The 21,045-nt window shown below is 44.2% G+C and overlaps 1 protein-coding gene across 1 annotated transcript in view; it reads left to right on the top strand.

Moving 5' to 3' along the window:
* LOC138473269 (uncharacterized) overlaps nt 1-20,403 on the top strand; it is a 1,193,211-nt gene extending 1,172,808 nt beyond the window's left edge. The window contains exons 14-16 of the mRNA XM_069611906.1: nt 15,081-15,182; nt 16,165-16,249; nt 18,909-20,403. Of these exons, the coding sequence (XP_069468007.1) occupies nt 15,081-15,182; nt 16,165-16,249; nt 18,909-18,936 (215 nt within the window). The 3' untranslated portion in view covers nt 18,937-20,403. The remainder of the gene's footprint in view (nt 1-15,080; nt 15,183-16,164; nt 16,250-18,908) is intronic.
* The last annotated feature ends 642 nt before the right edge of the window (nt 20,404-21,045 follow it).

Here is a 21,045-nt window from a genome sequence, read left to right as displayed (position 1 = left end):
TCCAGGCATTATAGCGCTATAAATGTCAAACAGCAGTTTGCTCATAGAACTGCAGCCCGGCCGTTCTATTCAAGGAACAAGATTATTGGTTTGTTTCCTTGGAGACCGCGTCTGTTGCGGGGATGCCGTTCTCAACGTTAGGCAGTGCTTCCTAGATTGCACGTCACGTGATGCTGATCACATGTTTGGGGGTGTGTTGCATTTAAGTTAGGCGGTGGCGGGAGCCCTGTGCTTCTTATTAGTGTTTTCACAAAGCTCAGGTTGCTCCTCGACTCCATACTAGCAACTTGCTCCAGGGGCTTTCCTCCTTAATTCAGGAAAGCATTTCGGCCGTAAGCGGCTCTGACTTTTCTCCGTTTTCCTGACTCAGAGCCTAAGTGTTCCTTTCCGCAGCGTGTCTCCGCCTGTGCTCGAGACTCTACGGCTGCGACCTCCAGCAGCGTTTCCTTTCCGCATCGCGTCTCCACCTGCAGACTCTATTGTCCCTCAGCTTTGTCTACTTGCAGCGTTCTACGGCTATGACCTCCAGCTGGTGAAGGTTTCTCTGCTCAGCTACAGTGATTCATTTTGGTTCTTTTCCACACATAAGCCATACAGAACGCACGGCTTTCAATACTTGCTGGTTAACAGCTGCACTTCCCTGTTACATATTTCAACCGCACTTCTCTTTTACATTGTACATTACCTGGGGTTATTGTTAACCTCATTTTCACTGGTCTGCTACGTTCCTGGTAGTATTGCTGGTGTTGATAGTGCCAACATTGAAATCTCAGTTATTCTTAACACCTCAGAGACTCCTGCTTCTCTCCTTCAACTGGATTCTGCTTTACCTGACATCAGAACTTTGTGTTGTTACAATATTGGACCTGCATCTGTATTTACAACATGCACTGGACTTAGACGCTTTGCAGTGGAATTAGTGCACCAACTCGACTCTAGTGTGTCCCCCGTGCCCTACATATTATAGTTCCATACTAACATCCCTTCCTGACTAGTTCCCTTGAATTTGCTCTCTGATCATTGAACTGCAGCTACTTCCAGTTAAGGTAGGGGACATTTAGCTTGCCACTAATTCGGTCCTTCTCTTTTTAGGAGCATCTACAGTCCCGCTGAATCCAGAACTTCCATAATCTTGGTTCTCCCCATAATAGGGAACGCTGTGCCCTTTCAAGTGATCCACTGCGCTGGCTTTAGGTTTTATTCAGCTAGTGGAATGGATGGTTAGTAAGGTTTCCAATCATCCTAGGACCTTCCGTCGCACCGGGTCACAGCAATCTGAATCAGGACAGAGTTGACGTCCCGGTAAGTAACTGATTATTTATAACTTGTTGTATTCTGTGTGCCCAGCATAACACTATAGCAACAGAGTTACCACTGCATTACTGCACCGCTAAACTACAGGTTTAGAAGTAAGGTGGAGGAAAGACCATACCACCACAAAAATCAGTGGAATTACCCCCGGCAGTAATTCCACCGAAATCCCCATGGAGTCCTATGGACTACATAAATAGGGACTAACACCACCGTGCAACCATTTGTAATTTGGCAGTAATTTCACCGGACCAGGTGGGGGTAAATGTAATTCCAGGAGATTTACTACCGGAATACCGCCAAACTTGTAATGAGGCCTATTTAATTTTAAGTATTGAGCAAGTGGCTTTCGCTGGCAATGGGGACACGGGTACACCAAAAACAAATTCTGATTTCAAGATGGCCGCCGAGGTAGTGGCAGTGTGAAGAGAGGGCTCCTCCTGGCCGCTCTGAAAAAAAGAAGATGAAATAGTCCCCCAATCTCCGTGACAACTACGAAACTGTCCCCATTAGGATCCCGGGATCGGGGAGAAGCATTTAAAGAGTGGATATTAGCGATGCATCATCAACAATCGGCTGTGACCTTTTCGAAGTGTTGTTAGGGTGTGGCACTTCCCAGTGCGGCCATTGGCGATCACGAGGCTTATAGTTGAACAATTGCAGCGCATTATCATCGTTGAGGAGGAATTTCCCAAGATGTTACCTGAGAGGCAGATTTGAAGACCTGATTTAATAACAGAGTGCGAGGCCCTAGAAATAGCGACAGGGCAGGTGTACATAAGACCTGGAGTGCACCATTCACGTTGTGGTGTCATTTACGGAGACTGATAAGTGACTGAGTTGTGAGGCGGACCTGTGGAAACACATAATTGGTCAAAGGAAATGCGAGCGCCCCAGAACAAAGTGGGTGGAAATACCAAACCTGCAGATTGGTGAGTACTCCAATTGTGCATCGTTTGAAGTGACCCCAAGGTATCTGAAAGTTCAATTGCACCTATAAGCAATCCAGGCATTTCATAAAGTGGTCATCTCAGTGCAACAAATCAACCCCTGATTACATGTATCAACAGACTTTACCTGTGAACTGTGATTAGGTCGGTGGTGTTAAAACTGGGGGTGGATTGAGAACTCTTTTACCCTGTGAGGTTAGAGCAGAATTTAAGATTCCACCTCTGCCACATGGGTGCGCTGGCAAGTTTGGGATTGCAGATTTATTTCATAATGTCCCGGAACAGATCAAAAGAACCAGTGGAGAGGGTCTCCAACCCCAAATTGCAAAATAAAAAACAAGAAGGTGCGCTCCCGAAATTGTGGCGTAAAGACGAAGAGATGCTTACTGAAGACTGCCTGTCAACCCACCAAGTATCTGGACCTGTCTCATTACCAAAGACACCAGAGCAGGATTCTACGACTGAAGTAATTAAACAATGCTTCAACGATTTTAACGGTCAAATGATGGAAACGCTCCAGGCACAACTTGCAGTTACCACAACAGAACTTGCACAATCTCTGCAGGAGGTTAAAAGTGACATTAATGATTTAGCAGAGCGAGAAGAAACTAATGAAACAGCAAATCAAGATATTGCGGAAGACACGCAAAATAGATTGTAACAGCGACCCAAAATATGGAAATACAAATGGAAGATCTCGAAAACAGGTCAAGGAGATCCAACATTCGGGTCAAATCTCTCCCGGAAACGATTGAGGACCAAGACTTAAGAGTAACTATGCAACAGGTGTTTTCTGACCTTTTAAACTTGGAAACTGGGGAGGATGTCCCAATAGATCGAATATACCATGTGGGCCCGAAATGCAAAGATCCAGGATTAAAGCCCAGAGATGTTGTTGCTGCAATACAAAGGTATGGACAGAAAGAGGCAATCCTACAGGCAGCAAGAAAAGCAACCCCTATTTTTTTTATTTTTTTTACTGTTTTAATCGGATTAACGATTTTTACAAGACAAAGAACATGTATATTGAAAAATTAGACGTAAAACATAACAGTAGTAGTAAGCTATTATTCTTTCCATTTTCCAGATATCAAAATGCTCGAAGATGGTCCTTAGACTTGGTGCAAGTAACTTTGTTGAAGCATAGACAAATAGGTTCAGTAGCAAAACTTTAAAATAAAAACCAAGTTTGTTGCAGATGAATATTCTCTTTCGGACTTTTGTTTACATGGGAAGGACAACATTGGATCACTTTGTGTGAAGAAGTCTTACAGATATTCAAGATAGAAGAAGGGAATCAACAAAAGGAAGACTGTGAAGTCCAGGAAACAGGGAGATTCAGAAGATGGGGATGGGCTAAATCATCTTGAGACAAAACACTGTGAGAACGATCCCAAGGAAGTGTCGACCGAGTATGATATCCAGTGTCATGGAGAGGGTAAAATGTGAAAGCAAATGTATTTTGTCTTTAAAGCTGCAAATGATGGGACTGTAGCGATGGTTGTGATGGATAAATATGTTGAGGAGGGCAGGTAGCTTGAGTAAAGGAGGCGGCGGGAGGTAGGGGAGAACGTTCTCAGCGCTTGGAATTGGGTGGGTGTTGGGTACAGGTAGACCCACACACCTAATGTTTGGGTGTGTAGTGGGGCTCAACCTCCATGGTTCAATGCGTGGGAAGAAGGGGTATAGGTTGGGCTCAACCGGGGAGCAGAGAAGGAATAGGCGTGGGAGGTTTGGGGAAATTGTGTTGTGGGGGTCAGGGGGTGGTCAGCTACCAAAGGAAAAATTAGAGTGCATATATTCAGATGGGAGCTAAAAAAAACTATCCAAGTCCTATCCTTGAACATTAGGGGTTTAAACTCCCCAGTCAAAAGACATAAAGTTGGTTCGCTTTTGAGCCGAGAAACCTGATGTAGTGACGTTTAGGAGACACGTGTGTCAAGGAAAGATGCAAATAAAATTAAATGATATGGTTACCCACATATTGTGAAATCAAACAATAAGGGAAAGAAGGGAGGGGTCTTAATAGCCTTCTAAGGTTGGGTTGTTCAGAATATATTAGCTAAAGAATTGGACAAGGAAGGAAGATATTTATTCATTAAAATACAAATGAGGTGTCATGATGCCTACCCCCGGAGCACCAGGCCAGGGCCAGCACCCCCGGAAGCAGGCATCATGCCCTCGGGTAAAAGCCCAGCGGCCCCTTATAGGGGCTCTTTGGACTCAGTCCTGGCGCCTTTGGCGCCAGGCTCATGTTGGACATCAGTCCTGGCGCCATAGGTGCCAGGCTCATAAAGGGAGGTGTTTTGTGCACTTACCTGATGCAGACCATGCTGCACGCTTCAGGCCTCCCTGAGACCTAAAAGGGACTATTTTTTCATAGGGACTATTTTTTCACTCGGGCGTGGCCAGGGAAGGATACATACCTAGTTGGGGAAGGATACATACCTGGGACTTCTTTGGAGGCTATTTAAGCCACGCCCAGACAGCAGCTCATGCTTCGCGTTGTTCTGCTTCCTGCAGCTTAACGCTCACCGTGTCTGCTCCTGCTCCTGGACTCCAGCCACGCCCGCCTCGAACCTGGAAGACCTGCAAGGAAGGAAGAGAAGAGAAAGGTGAAAACCAAGGACTATTTCAAACTTCTTACCTACATCCGCAATCTTCTCGCCAGCATCCCTGAAGAAAGACTTCCATTTAAAAGCATTGCGTTGCTCGCTGCAGCGCCACGCTTCACTCACCTGTCCTCGAGACATCTCCCGGCTCCATCGCGGCTGTCAGCATCGGACGCCACATCTCTGCACCTAGGGGAGAGAGGAAGAAACAAAAGGTGAGCAGAAAGAACACAGAAGGAAAGCCTGATTAACAGCCATAATACTTACCAGCTTTTCTTCCACATTTTGAGTCGGCGCCGCCCCGTTGGCAGGTACCGTACCCCGGCCCCTATGGGGAAAGGACAAGAGACATTTCTGGGGAATGATAAGGACATTTAGAGCGATCACACTCATCACTACTCACCTCGGCAGTTTAACCCCTCGACGCATCGCCTTCATTCTGCACCTGAAATAAAGGACCGATCACAGGTTAGAAAGACAACATAAAGGGGGCCTCGCTTGAACTTTCATACTTACGGCACATCGCTCAGGAAAGTCAAGTGGATTTTGCCAGCGCCATTCTGAAAACCAGTGAAGTAACTGGACGAACACGCGCCCCTGCACCAGAAGCAGGATGGAGAGTTCATCCTTCCAAACCATAAGAAGGATATTCCTACGGGCCAGGCAAGCACGATTTGGAGGTCCTGTCCAATCGGTGTTAAGGGTCCTGCGCATCACGCTAGAAGAGGCCACAGCAATCCAGACTAGACCAGCGCCCCCGTGGGAACCAGGTGAGCGTTACAGAACGCGAAGCCTTCCTACAAATTCCCACCCATGCGCTATGGAAACATCCGAAACTGACCAATTGGCCCAATTACTGGGGGAATTACGGGCCGAAGTACACGCCGCTCATCAAGAGACTAGTGCCCTCAGGAGGGAAGTGATTGTAATAAAGGATAGAGCTGATGACCTGGCTAGACAGCTTTTGCAAGGTCAAGCTGGACAAACTCCTTTACCCGGTTCCGGGGGGAACTCCGCTCCTGTGGTTTCCAGTAACCCAGTGCAGATTAATCTATCTGGAAACATGCCGCTGGCCCCACCTGAACGCTTTGCTGGGGACCCCAAACGATTCGCCGTATTCATGAATCAGTGTCGTTTGCACTTCCTATGCAGACCTGGGGCCTTCCCTAATGATCAGACCAAGGTAGCCTTTGTGTTGTCATCTCTCAGCGGCTGTGCTGCCGATTGGTCAGTCCCACTGGTAACTCAAGATGACCCGATTCTTCGTGATTTTCAAGGATTTCAAACAAGCATGGAAAGGTTATTTGCTCAACACTCCCAGGGACAGGCTCTGGATGACGAACTTCTATCTCTGCGACAGGGCAATCAAGACCTTCTATCCTACATTGCAACCTTCAATAGACTATTTGTGGAAACTGGTTGGCCAGAGGATAAAAGAATCACGTTATTCTATCGAGGTCTACGCGGAGAACTTAAAGATGTCCTGGCACAAGTTGTAAATCCGCCAAGGGGGCTGATGCCTCGGAGCCTATGCAAATCGGAGGTGTTAAAGGACCCCTAACTCAAAAAGAACGGGAAAGAAGACGACAGATGCAATTATGCCTTTATTGTGGGTCCTCTGGACACTTTCTACGAGATTGCCCGGTTAAGCCGCCCAAGAAGGTGGTAGGAGCCGCTGATAAAATCCATGGAAACTCTGTATCGGGAAACTACCACGCCCGGCAAGCGTAGGGGTCCGCTTGCCGAGCTTGAAAACTAACTCTCAGACCTCGCATTTCATTGTGCCAATGGTCCTCGTAGATCCGGAACAGCCTAAACGGTTGCATGCTATAAAGGCATACATCGATAGCGGGGCTATAGGAAACTATGTGGATCGAGAATTGGTCTCTAGGATAAACCTCCCTCTGCATCCTAAAACCAACAAAGATGTCATCACCACAGTAGATGGAACCGAAATTGCCTCTGGACCGGTAACACATTCCACAGCTGAGGTGACACTTGCAGGTCTGGATGGCCATCGGGAGGCAGTTGTGTTTAATGTAATCAAGGCTCCACAGTTTCAGCTTATTCTCGGAATCCCTTGGTTAGAGACACATAATCCTCAAATTGATTGGCGAGCGAAGAGAATAACCTTCCCGGATTGTGCACAAACCTGCTTCCCAGAAAATCCAAAGATTAATCTAGCATCAGTAACCTCTGTCCCCGTGCAACTGCCTCCAGAGTACCAAGACTTTCAGGACGTCTTCCAAAAGGAACAGGCCAACACGTTACCTCCCCACAGATCGTACGATTGCCAAATCGATCTGGTGCCCGGTGCACAACCCCCTTGTAGCAGGATTTAAGCCCTTACTGAACCAGAGAATCTGCATTTGAGACAATATTTAGATCAATACCTCGCCAATGGTTTCATTCGCCCGTCAAAGTCCCCGGCATCCTCAGCTTTGTTCTTCGTGCCTAAAAAAGAAGGCGACCTTAGAACTTGTATCGATTACCGCGCATTGAACCAGATAACTGTTAAAAATCGTTACCCTCTGCCTCTGATCCCTGAACTCCTTGACCAGGTGAAGGACGCTTGCGTATACACCAAGTTAGATCTCCGGGGGCCTTATCATCTGGTACGAGTAAAAGAAGGCGACGAATGGAAAACGGCCTTCCGTACAAAATATGGACTATTCGAATACCAGGTGATGCCTTTCGGGTTGTGCAACGCGCCTGCAGCCTTCCAATTCTTCATGAACGATGTCCTTCGGGAACTCATCGATGTCTGTGTTGTCGTGCATATCGATGACATTCTTGTGTACTCCTCTTCGGAATCTGATCACAGAAAGCATGTCAGGGCCGTCCTAGAGAAACTGCGCCAGCACAAACTGTTTGCCAAGCTGGAAAAATGTGTTTTCCATACCACCGAGGTTGAGTTTCTCGGATTCATCCTGACACCTAAAGGGGTCCCAATGGATTCACGGAAAGTGGATGCCATCCTCAAATGGCCATCACCTAGTTCGGTGAAAGGTGTCCAAAGCATGCTTGGTTTTACCAACTTTTGTCGCAGGTTTATCCCGGAGTTTTCACGTGTGGTGCAACCCATCACTGCACTCTTGCGAAAAAATAAACGTTTGGAATGGACCGAGGAAGCCGAACAGGCCTTTCAGGAGTTGAAAGCTAAGTTCACGTCCGCACCTATTTTGAAGCACCCGCGTCCCGATCTCCCATATATAGTCGAAACCGGCGCGTCCAGCTTAGCCATGGGAGCTGTCCTGTCTCAGAGAGACCCTGAAACCAACCAACTGCACCCCGTAGCATTTTGGTCCAGAAAGTTCTCGCCGCCGGAGATAAACGATGCGATCACCGATAAGGAACTATTAGCCATTAAGTCAGCCTTCAAGGCTTGGCGGCATTATCTCCTCGGCGGCCGGCATACCATCACCGTGATCACTGATCACCGAAATTTACAATACTTAAAAACTGCCAAGGCTCAATCGTCTCGACAGCTCCGATGGGCTTTGTTCTTTGCTGAGTTCGATTTTGTAATCACCTACCACCCCGGCTATAAGAATGGTAAGGCGGACGCTCTATCCCGAATCGGAATGGAAGAAATAGACACAAACTCAGAACCTGTGCCGATAATTCCCGAACAAAGAATTTTGGGGATAACCACTTTACAAACCCTTGAAGACATTCAAGCACGAGTGAAACAATTCCTGGACTCTTCAGCCTTGCAGGATTGGATCAAAAGGGGGTCTAACTTTTCAGTCAACGATGGCTTACCTTACTTCCAAGGACGCTTATTTTTGCCAGAAAAGGAATTGCAAGCACTGGTTATTTCCCGTCATCATGATACCCTGATGGAAGGACATCCTGGCATTGCCAAAACAGAGGAAAAGGTTAAACGACAATTCTGGTGGCCTTCCTGGCGAAAGGATATTAAATCTTTTGTGATGTCCTGTGGAGTTTGAGTACAAAACAAAGGTCAAAAGACAAGACCCGCCGGTCTTCTTCAGCCCTTACACCAGCACCTTGGCACCCCCTGTCACTAGATTTTATCACAGACCTGCCCTCTTGTAATGGTTACAATACTATTCTGGTCGTGGTGGATTTATTTTCCAAAATGGCCAACTTTATTCCGTTGAAAGGATTACCTTCAGCCTTTGTTCTTGCCACAGAATTCCTCGAAAATATCATCCGTTTGCATGGATTCCCGTCCATACTAGTCTCCGATCGGGGAAGCCAGTTTATTTCTCATTTGGAAAAAGTGTTGTGAACTGGCACAAATCGTCGTAAGACTCTTGACCACCACCCACAGACCGATGGTCAGACGGAGAGAACGAACCAGACCCTTGAACAATATCTACGATGTATGTTGCACCAATCGGAGGGTAATTGGAAGGACATTTTATGGGTGGCAGAATATGCATACAATAACTCGATACACTCTGGAACTGGTCAGAGCCCCTTTTATACCCTATATGGACATCACCCTCGTACTTCAGACTTGGACTCACCTCTGAGCCTTGAAATGCCCGCAGTGGACCATTTGCATTCTACGATTACTCAAGCCTTCAAGTATGCAACTGCACATTTGCAACATGCGAAAGGGAAATACAAAAAGAATGCGGATCTGCATCGAAGAGAGGCGCCTCCATACCAAATAGGGGATCAAGTATGGTTGGCTACCAAACACCTATCACTCAAGGGGCCTCGAACTTTTAATCCATGGTATTTTGGCCCTTACTCGATCAAAGCTATAATCAACCCAGTGGCAGTCAAGCTCGATCTACCAGCTAACATGCGGATTCACCCCGTTTTTCATGTGTCACTTTTGAAACCAGTGCAACCAGGAACCAGATTAACAAAGCCACCAGAACCGATTCAGATAGATGGGGAGCCTGAATTCGAGGTGAAGAACATTTTGGATTCTAAGATCTCAAAATCAAAACTTTTCTATCTAATTGATTGGAAAGGGTACAGGCCTCAGGAAAGGTCTTGGGAACCCAGTGATCACGTACATGCACCTCGGCTGGTAAAAAGGTTCCATCGGAATTTCCCAAACAAACCGAAACCTCCAGAAGGAACGACCTTGGGAGGGGCCTTGGGGGGGAGTGCTGTCGTGATGCCTACCCCCGGAGCACCAGGCCAGGGCCAGCACCCCGGAAGCAGGCATCATGCCCTCGGGTAAAAGCCCAGCGGCCCCATATAGGGGCTCTTTGGACTCAGTCCTGGCGCCTTTGGCGCCAGGCTCATGTTGGACATCAGTCCTGGCGCCATAGGCGCCAGGCTCATAAAGGGAGGTGTTTTGTGCACTTACCTGATGCAGAACATGCTGCACGCTTCAGGCCTCCCTGAGACCTGAAAGGGACTATTTTTTCATAGGGAGTATTTTTTCACTCGGGCGTGGCCAGGGAAGGATACATACCTAGTTGGGGAAGGATACATACCTGGGACTTCTTTGGAGGCTATTTAAGCCACGCCCAGACAGCAGCTCACCGTGTCTGCTCCTGCTCCTGGACTCCAGCCACGCCCGCCTCGAACCTGGAAGACCTGCAAGGAAGGAAGAGAAGAGAAAGGTGAAAACCAAGGACTATTTCAAACTTCTTACCTGCATACGGAATCTTCTCGCCAGCATCCCTGAAGAAAGACTTCCATTTAAAAGCATTGCGTTGCTCGCTGCAGTGCCATGCTTCACTCACCTGTCCTCGAGACATCTCCCGGCTCCATCGCGGCTGTCAGCATCGGACGCCACATCTCTGCACCTAGGGGAGAGAGGAAGAAACAAAAGGTGAGCAGAAAGAACACAGAAGGAAAGCCTGATTAACAGCCATAATACTTACCGGCTTTTCTTCCACATTTCGGGTCGGCGCCGCCCCGTTGGCAGGTACCGTACCCCGGCCCCTATGGGGAAAGGACAAGAGACATTTCTGGGGAATGATAAGGACATTTAGAGGGATCGCCCTCATCACTACTCACCTCGGCAGTTTAACCCCTCGACGCATCGCCTTCATTCTGCACCTGAAATAAAGGACAGATCACAGGTTAGAAAGACAACATAAAGGGGGCCTCGCTTGAACTTTGAACTTTCATACTTACGGCGCATCGCTCAGGAAAGTCAAGTGGATTTTGCCAGCGCCATTCTGAAAACCAGTGAAGTAACTGGACGAACACGCGCCCCTGCACCAGAAGCAGGATGGAGAGTTCATCCTTCCAAACCATAAGAAGGATATTCCTACGGGCCAGGCAAGCACGATTTGGAGGTCCTGTGCAATCGGTGTTACGGGTCCTGCGCATCACGCTAGAAGAGGCCACAGCAATCCAGACTAGACCAGTGCCCCCGTGGGAACCAGGTGAGCGTTACATGAGGAGAATGCGTACTGGCCAAGCCAGAACATTTTGCAGAAGAACAGATTATCCTGATGGGGGATTTCAATATGGCCTGGGATCCTCAAGCTGATTGGACAGACATTGCAACGACCCCAAACGTAAAAATAAAAAATGACCATGGTCAACCTATCATTAATAGATGCTTGGAACGAAACTCAGCAGGAAGACAAAGGGTATACGTTGTATTCATCTGTCCATCAGAAATTATCAAGGATAGATTATGTGTGGGTCTCAGCTTCATTGTTAGGAAGAATACAACAGATGGATATGGGCCCAATAGCCCTATCCGATCATGCACCATTAAAATGTACAATTCTCCAGGGAAACAAAGGGTCAGAGTTATGGTGTTGCAAATTCCCGGAACATATAATAAAAAAACAGGTAATGGGTTAAGAATTCGGGGTAAAATTAAAGAATATTTTTAACTAAATGGGACCCAGGATATACCTGAAAGATGGGATTGGGACGCTTTTAATGCAACCATCAGGGGAGAACTAATTACGAAAAAGGCCCAAAGGGAGAAGATACTAACAGCAGCCCAACTGGAGCTGGAAACCCAATTAAAAGCAGCTATGAAGGAGATGGAAACAAATCAGGGGGCACAAATACAGAAAATCATAGGTATCTCAGAGGACAATTAGATCTATTACAGACAAGACATGCCGAGAAGACCCTGTTGTATTTAAGAGCGAGCTATTTCATCAAACCCAATAAGGCTGACCACCTGCTGGTACATAAAGTTCGAATGAAGTCAGGATTATTCACATTATCTAGTCTGGGCAAGGTAAAATTAGCTCCTCTTCTAGAGATATAATAGAAGCATTCACAGAGTGCTACTCTGTTATATACTTTGGATTGCCCAGACACCCAAGTACAAATGACTTATTTGGAACAATGCTGGTTAAACAAATTAGATGTAGCCGACTGGGAAGAATTAGATGGTGACATTACACAAGACGAAGTACGAGAAGCAATTAAGTCTCTACCTCTCCACAAAGCTCCTGGACCAGATGGTTTCCCAACTATTTTTTATAGCACCAACATAAAAAACTTAACTCCAGTGCTGACTTCACTGTTCAATTCCTTCAGGGGAGAAGGGGCTATTACACCCTAAACGGAAGAGGCGAAGGTGGTGCTTTTCCCAAAGGCAGGGAAGGATAGGGCTCAATGTGGATCATATAGACCCATAGCTCTCATCAATGTTGATGCAGAGCTTTATATTAAAATATTAGCAACCTGACTTGGAAGACTAGTACCGTCACTAATCCAATCCGGGTTTGTTATGGGAAGGCAATCATTTGACAACACTAGACGGGTGAGCCATATGATAGATAAAATAAACAAGGCAAGATTATCAGCAGGGGTTATAACGCTCAATGCCGAAAAGGCGTTTGATGGAGTTGAATGTTACTTTTTATTCTTGACAATGGAGACTATGGAATTTGGTCTTAGGTTCTTGCAAATGGTAAGCACAAACTATAAATCCCCAATCGTTCGACTAGCTATCAATGGGGATCTTTCTAATGAGGTTCGGGTTGCCCGGGGGACCAAACAACGGACCAAGGAAATAAATTTGGGGGAGAAGATCAGAAAGTAATGGCCTTTGTGGATGACATATTGTTGGCACTGACCAATATACCTTCTTCTTTACCTGCCTTAGCAACAGAATTGATACAATTTGGCGAGGTGGCAGACCTATAAATCAACATACAAAAATCAGTAATGATGAAATTTCAAAAAGGCAAAACATCAGGAAAGAGGGAAGGCTACGAAGGCCAATTTGTTTTAACAGAACCGGGTTTGAGATATTTGGGTATACAATTAACAGATTCCTTGGAGTCGATGTACCAAGCAAATTATCTCCCTCTTCTGGCATCAATTAAACAATGGCTTAAGATACGCAGTTTTCTGACAACATTGTGGACCGGAAGAATAGATGTAATTAAAATGATGGTACTCCCAAAGGTATTATACTTCTATTATCAGGTGGCTCAATTGAGGATTATTAGGGAATTGTTTAAAGGGGACATGGAGAAAATGTGGGTACACATGGGCAGAGCAGTAGTTGGTAAACCCCTTCAGAAAGTGTTATGGTCTCAAAAGCAGGATCGTCCTGTCAACATGTACAAAAGCAAAAAAACACCTCTTTTTCGCAATCCATAGTTTACTCCAGGATTGGAACAGAATGCATTTAAGAAATGGGAGGAAGCGGGATGTCTGAAGATGGGTGACATGGTAGAGGGGCCGGAGATTAGAACATTTTAACAAAGCAAGCACGTTTCTGTTGAATGAAAATGAAAGACGTCATTGGCTAATGGTGTTCAACAAGCACTTCATAATAAGGGATCTAGCCCCTTTTGAGAAATATATCACTAAAAATCTGGGTGATAGATATGTGGTTGGGGCATTGTACAAGATAATTGGAAAGAATTTGAATCAAGTGGAATGGGGATACAGGAATCAATAGGAGAAAGATAGAGGTACTGTTATAACAGAGACCGAGTGGTTGGCAGTTTGAAAGGGAATCACAAAATTGATGCAGGCAATTCAGATACGGGAAATATGGGTTAAGGTAATGGTACAATGGCACCTCACGCCGGAGAAGTTGCACATGTTTTAAAAGAATGTTTCGGGCAAATGTTGGCAGGGATGCAACAAAAAAAGGAACATGGGTCCATATGTGGTGGGAGTGCCCGAATCTTTGGGGGAAATGTCAACAGTACAATGTATGAGATTTTTGGTTTCCAGATACGAAGAGGCATAGGTGAGGCAATGTTGGGCTAGGGAGACGTCTTGGAGATATTAACCGAAAAGAAGCAAAGGAAAGTATACATGATACTGAGGGCTGCCCCCTTGTCACTCATAGTGCAAAAATTGAAACAATTCATAGTCCCAACAGAACAAGAGTGGCTACCAAACATCTGTCATTATGTTTCTCTGGAATGGGTTACTTATGTACTACTTAATGGACAAAATAAAAAGAAAAACTTCTAATAGACCCATGAGAGTCGCCAATTCCAATTGTCTGGCAGTACCTAGATTCAGACTCGCCAAAATTGGTGGCGCCTGCTTCCCTGTGAAAGCTGCTAACCTGTGGAACGCCTTGCCACCTAACCTAAGAGCTGACCAACCCTTCCCCCATTTCAGAAGGAACCTTATCAAACACATTATCGCCAACAACGACTTAACACCCGAACACTCACAAGTGTAGTTCGACCCAATGCACCCTGACGTGACATCAACCTTTATGCTTATTACCGCAAATCCTGTATATTGCTAACTGTACATTCATGTAAATACGGCAAATCTTTATCTGTACATTCTTGTAATTTGTGCAATATGGTGTAATATTGTAAATTCATTTATATAACATTGTAACATTGTAAGCTTCGCATATACTTGTTGCTGCGCCCGGTAACCTAAGGGTCTGGTGCGCAATATAAATAAATAAACAAACAAACAAACAAACAAACAAACAAGGGGAGCAACAGAAATGTAAGAATGATTGGGAGTTTGTGCTGGACTTTTTGCATAAAGACTTTCGGGAGAACTGGTGCCTGCAAAGAATACGGATCTTGGACTTATTCAATTAAAGCACAACTATCTGGATTGTAAAGGAATGTCTGTATCAAAGGGGTAGCTGCCCAGGGTGGGGGCTTGGTAGGGGTTGTGGGGGAAGGGAGATGGGGAGTTGGTGGGGGAGGGGTGATTTTGTATGTTATAATAATGAAAATACTAATAAAAACAAGATTTTAAAAAAAGAAAATCTCCTTTACATGATACAACACGAGGATAAAGACTGTCATTTTGGGCCAGTTATTTCCTTAAGAATAAGAAATCACCTCCTACTTGATGGTGCTGCAGCAAAGTCGAGTCCAAAAGGAACATCTGCGAAAGGCACTGGAGACTGAAAGAAGCCGACAGGAGCCAAGCAAAGGTGGGCAGCCTTTATGGCAGTAACTACGAGGTGATACTTTCAGTGACCGACCTGAACATTATATATGATTGGCGTATCCATGCATTTGTGCAAAGAGCCACATGCGCACATTGTTAACACCAGGCTCTAGCTGAAATAGAAATAAGACTTGTGTAGCAAAACTAACAAAATGTGATAGGGAGAACTGTGTGGGTTCCACAAATCATGGACTCCCCAAAGAACTGCAGTCTGAAATGCTACTTATTGCACAGGCTCCATAGGTTACTCTCCCTCTGCATTACAGGCCTTCTACATTCTTCCCCAGCACTCTTCTCTTAAGACACTGAATTGATATGTCCGATTCCAACCCAACAATTTCAGAGTCTATTAGTCAATTGCTTTTCCTAGTACTTCCTCCATCATCATCCTCCCCCTTTGCGGTGCATTTCTTGCTATGCCCACTCTAACTAACCTGCCACCCGCGACTGTTGTGTCCTACACCTCCCATGATCTCTCACCACTGACTGATGGTTGGGACTGATGGGAGTTGTAGGCCAAACATCTAGAAGATGACTGGCTACCCCTGTGTTAAACTGCATGACTACAAAGGTGATGCTTCTGGAGCAAATACCCAAAAGAGGGCATAGCGCTATCCCCACTATACATGTATCCTACTCCCTAATAAACATTGGTTATGATGACAAAATGAGCCTTCTTCCTTGATAATGGAAGTGTAAAGCATTAGTGGATTTCAGTATTTGGAAAGAATTGTCAACACAGATACATCTTCTTATATGTGCATTTAAATCTCTGCCCCACATGGAAGAACTATTTCAGGTGTTGTTCATAGAGCATGTGAAGATTATGCAAGTCCCTGCATGCTGCCAATGCATGGTTTCTGTTGTCCTATCCTCCTTCTAGGCCACCCATCTGTTAATAACCTCCTACGATCCAGTGTTTGGTCATATAAAAATTGACAATGTATGTATGATCTTCTCCACAGAGGTCGAAGGTGTGGAAGCCTCAAAGGTGGTGGGGGACCTCATACCTATCTCCAAAGTAAGGGTCATGGCTAAAGTCCTGCTCAGGTGAGTATATTATTGCTCCTATACCCAGGTGGAGGATAGTACAGACAAGATTCCAACCACCTTCTTTCGAAGCACAATTTATGTTATGTTAATTACACAGCATTTATGAAGCACACTGTCTGACATGTACACAGGCACTTGATGATTTCCAGGGCCAATAGAGGCAATGCTATCTGCAGGGTACAGCTTTCCATTCAGGCCACTTCCAGTCTGTCATTAGAATCCTAGGCCAAGACTGCAAAACCCTCTGCCTCTGCTAAATAAAATGTAAACCCTTGTTGAGGTCTTTCAGACAATGGCAGCCAGAATCAGTTGCTGTTTCAAGAAGTATCATCCACTTTCTTGGATTGAGGTGCTTTTAGTAGCTTTATGTGGCACAAAGTCAAAATTCGAAGTCATCTTATCAAGCAACATGTGGAGTCAGTTTTATTATGCTCAAGATTTCCAGGGCCACCGTTAAGGCGTTTCCACCCTTTTCCTTTGATTCTAGACACATGCTTTTGGCCCGGTAATCGTTTTCATCTAAAATGAAGTATGGACAGGGAATTGAATCTCTCCCGAGAAAATTGTGTAAATTGATTTACATAAAGGGGCATCCATTTAAAACAGGGGTTAATTTAAAACAGAGACAACCAATGTAACGTTTGGACACATTTTTGTCAAAACTGGGGAGATACATGTAGTGACTTATGTGCCAATATTCATATTACAACTGCCTTTGAGTGTAGCTCCATCTATAATAGCGAGACGCAGAGTAACCTGTTGGCCAAAGTTCATCGATAATATAGACATCTAGAATCAGTCGGCTAATGTTCATGTAAGTGTGACATCCCCAATAACCTATTAGCCAGTGTTTGTCACAGTAAAGCTTTGGTTGCACAGAAAACCCCTTTCATTAATTATACCATTCACTCTTGTATCCAGCTTATCATCTCCCCCTAACTGGAACCTTAGAATCAAATTTGATAGAGAAATGTGATATTCCTTGCATATCTCAACCAACATGTCTGCTTTCTTTCATTTACTGACTATTTCCAACATCTTGTCCACCTCTCCTTCAACTATGGTGAGACCCAGATGAACATTCTTGTTTTGGCAAATTGGACTAATGTAACAGCCTTCTTCTGTTTCTGCTGCTCTTCTCCTTCCCGTCTGGAGAATACTTTTTAATCTTTGCGACCCATGCCCTGTGCAAACTTCCCAGACCGCGTCAGAGATCTGAGCGTGCAAGAGGCCCTCTGCAAATTCCTCATACTGATGTGAAAATCTATCCACTGATAAACCCTTCACACACTTACTTTTAACAAATCCCCCTACACCAGTGCTCTTTCCTTCGTGCAAGCCATCCAACATCTTAACACTTCTAAACCCTATTTGCACGGCTTCTTCCTTCACATCGTCAATCCTTCCTGTGCCCCAAAACTGGAAGTTCCTCCCTGCGTAAATTGAGATCTGATGCCTTCCTGGGTTGCTTCAAGTTAGAACTTGAAATCCAAACCAAAAGAGATTAAATCCATGAACTCCGGTCACCATCAATAAATCTGATGGCAACATGGGTAATCCCAACACTGTTATCTAGCTGCTAATATTTAATGCTGTATCATTCGGGGCTGTAAAACTGTACATGCTTGGGATGGCTTTTTCTGGAAACATTTAAACCGACGGGTGTGATTTTTTTTGTTGTCAAATTCACAGTTTAGCATGCACATTAGCTGGGTGTAGTTTTTGTTCCCAGCCTGTCAACCTCCTTTGTGTAGTCAGAGACAGATTTCACATCTTTAAAGTGATTCGCTTTAAAACTATCTGTTTGATATAAACTTGGTTGTGACACGCAACTAAATATGTGAAAGAGATACAGATTTGATCAAGTTTCATATATGTTTACTTGATAATGTGTTGATGGTTTTGCTTTAAAAAAATATTATATGGAAATTATGTATCCCTAATCGTCATGTGTTGATCAACTCAAAATCTTGGTTCCTAACTCAATGTGAATGTTTCTGTGTACTGTTCAATTCTATGTCACATTAAGTAGGACCTCTGAAAAGAATCTCTCATGGAGATGTTTAAAATGATATAAAAGCAACTTTAAATATTTGTATTTGTGTTTATATATAGCAAACCTAATGAGGAAGCGATGGGGCACTTTATGTGATTTTGGGCTACAGAGGTCGATAGAAGGGGAGGTTACAGATTCAAATAGCTTAGATATCCCATGCTACAGGGATGATTTATACCTAGGAGTAACAGGTCTTAAGTGACCCCTTAATAAATCCCTTCAGTTCCCCCTTGCACCCAATAAAGCTCAGAGGAACTAACCACTTCATTCTTCCTCTTTAGCGGTGCACCCTATTGGTTGTAGGTGAGTCAGAGGGAGTATGGTGTTGGAAGGTGGATGCCACTCTGTGCTTCAGGATTGCCCAAGTCATACTGCACTTCATATTGTTTCAAGTGATGATGAATGGGCAGAGAAAGTGTGTGCCCAAAGAATCAGGAGAATACATCACATATTCAGTATAGTTTGCAGCGCTGATCCAAAGTCATGGTGCTGATCTTCTTTATGTTCTAGGCTCATTTCTAAATCCAGGGAGACAATACTGTAATTTCATAAAAGTTCACTCTGATTTCACTTACCTTTCATATGCTCCTTTGCCTCTAGGACAACAAAGATCAGAGCCATGCCATGACAGGCTTGAAAGAAAAAGATATCTCGAGGGAAGACCTGGCAGGAAGTGGCAATGGAAGACACTGCGAGAAGTCAGAGTCTGTTGATGAGCCCGAAATATGGGAAAATGCCATACATTGAGAGAAACATGTCGGTATTCCCTGCTGGCCAGTGTGTGGATTTGCAGATACACATTATTTTCTGGCTGTGCCAGTGGTTAAACGTTTGCTTCGCATGTCCATGCTTTCAGCTTTGACAGCTTTGTCGTGAAATGACTGATCTGTGTAAGACGTTCTCTTCTAGCCAGTCTAGAGAATGTTTCACATCTTGTACCTGAGAGAAATTCTTAGATTTAATGTCACTGTGTATGCACTAACTTAGTTCTTTTCGTTCTTTTGCTTTTGGCCAATCTCTACTGCATCAATTTCCAGCCGCATCTTGTATGTCTTGCTCTTGATTGTCCATCTCACGTAAGAAAGGTTCAATAGAGCCATGCTTGACACATTATTTAAGAGATATCACTAATCCATTCCATTTGTTTAATACTGTTCTTAAATGTCCAAATCATAGTATAAGAACGAGGCAAAAACAAATTCAGATCAACGATAGGTATCCACCCATCTGAATAGTCAAAGTCTTTATTTAGCCAATCTATGTGCTACCTTTCAGGAGGAACAAAAATCTATACTGTGCTCACCCCTTAAGCACGGCCTCCCCCTTACTTGAAGACTCAAGCAGCGCTGCTCAGAAGCAATCATCTTCCACCCTAATTAGTTTTACTGGGACTGCAACGGTGCTAATGTGTTCTTTCCCTTTTGCTGTGGATTCCCTCTACACAGAACATGAATGACGAGAGCTTTAATTCTTTCTTCTTGTTTTTTGTGCTTAGAATTATAATATATGTAGGTTTCATCCAGTGATAGCTAATAAGAAATATCAGCTGCAACGTGAATTAAAGCATCTAATATGTTTTGGAATTGAGCACTATAAAAATTAGCTGATTTCTTATAAACATAAGAACCGGGATGATCTGCCAAATAGCATACAAATGCTTTTTATCTTATCCACACAGAATGTGAGAAGATTTTGGGCCCTTTGTGCTGATAATTCTAACACTCTGTCCTCCTCCAAACAAATCCTATTTCTGGAAATAATTGGATAAATCATTTTGGGCAGCTATACAATGCAAACACATTTAAGAGTTCACAACCATATAGTTGTGTGGAGAATTTTCTTCCTTTTAAAAGTCAGAAAAATAGTTTTTTGCCATGAGCATTTTGATTGTTATAATGTTGGTTCATTGAGAAACCTGTAGGAGGTCTTTTCTTATGAGAATAGCTATATTACAATTAAGGAATGTAAATCTTCTCATGTAGAGCATCCTTGAGCTTGTATAGTAACTATATTATTGTTACCCATTTTAAGAACTATCCACTTTCCTTCTACTTGGACTGTCTCTCATATAATACCCGTCAATAAAAAATGATGTCATAACTCCCATGAACATGTTCAACTAATTGCCTTGCTGGATTTCACCTTTAAGGAATTGTGTTCTTTATTGCTGAACGAATGGCAAAGTTGCTCTGATTGGAATAAGAGTGTAGCTATTTATCAGACTTGTTTTAGAAAGCGCTTGAGTACCCTGACCAAATGCCTTCTTTTGAAAATGCTTAAACATCAAACCGGTCTTGCTGCAAGACAATTGTTATATAACAATTTTTGGATTTTTTACTCCGCGTTTGATGAGGTTAACTGCAGCAGATTTTGGCATGACTTATTGAACTGGGAATTGCCACAAGAGTTTTTGAAACTTTTCATTATGCTCCATACTGGTACGACTGCTCAGGTGCGATTGGATGCCTAGTGAAATTGCTGCCTATTTCAACCACAACAGGACCTAATGAAGATTGTGTGATAACCCTCTCATTGTTCAACCTCTAATTGGTTGATATTAGTTCATCTTTTCAATAGATTAGGCAACTTCTCACTACGATTGGGGCAGTTTGGATATGCATGGCTGGCCTATGCTGATAATTTGATAGTGACGGATACTACCCAAGTAGGCATCCAACATTATCCTGATGCTTTTTGGAACTATTCAATCGAGAATGATCTGCACATTTATGATGCA

The sequence above is a fragment of the Ambystoma mexicanum genome, chromosome 8 (assembly GCF_040938575.1).
Source record: "Ambystoma mexicanum isolate Mex_15411 chromosome 8, UKY_AmexF1_1, whole genome shotgun sequence".
NCBI lineage: Eukaryota > Metazoa > Chordata > Amphibia > Caudata > Ambystomatidae > Ambystoma > Ambystoma mexicanum.
This window is presented reverse-complemented; position numbering and strand designations above follow the sequence as displayed.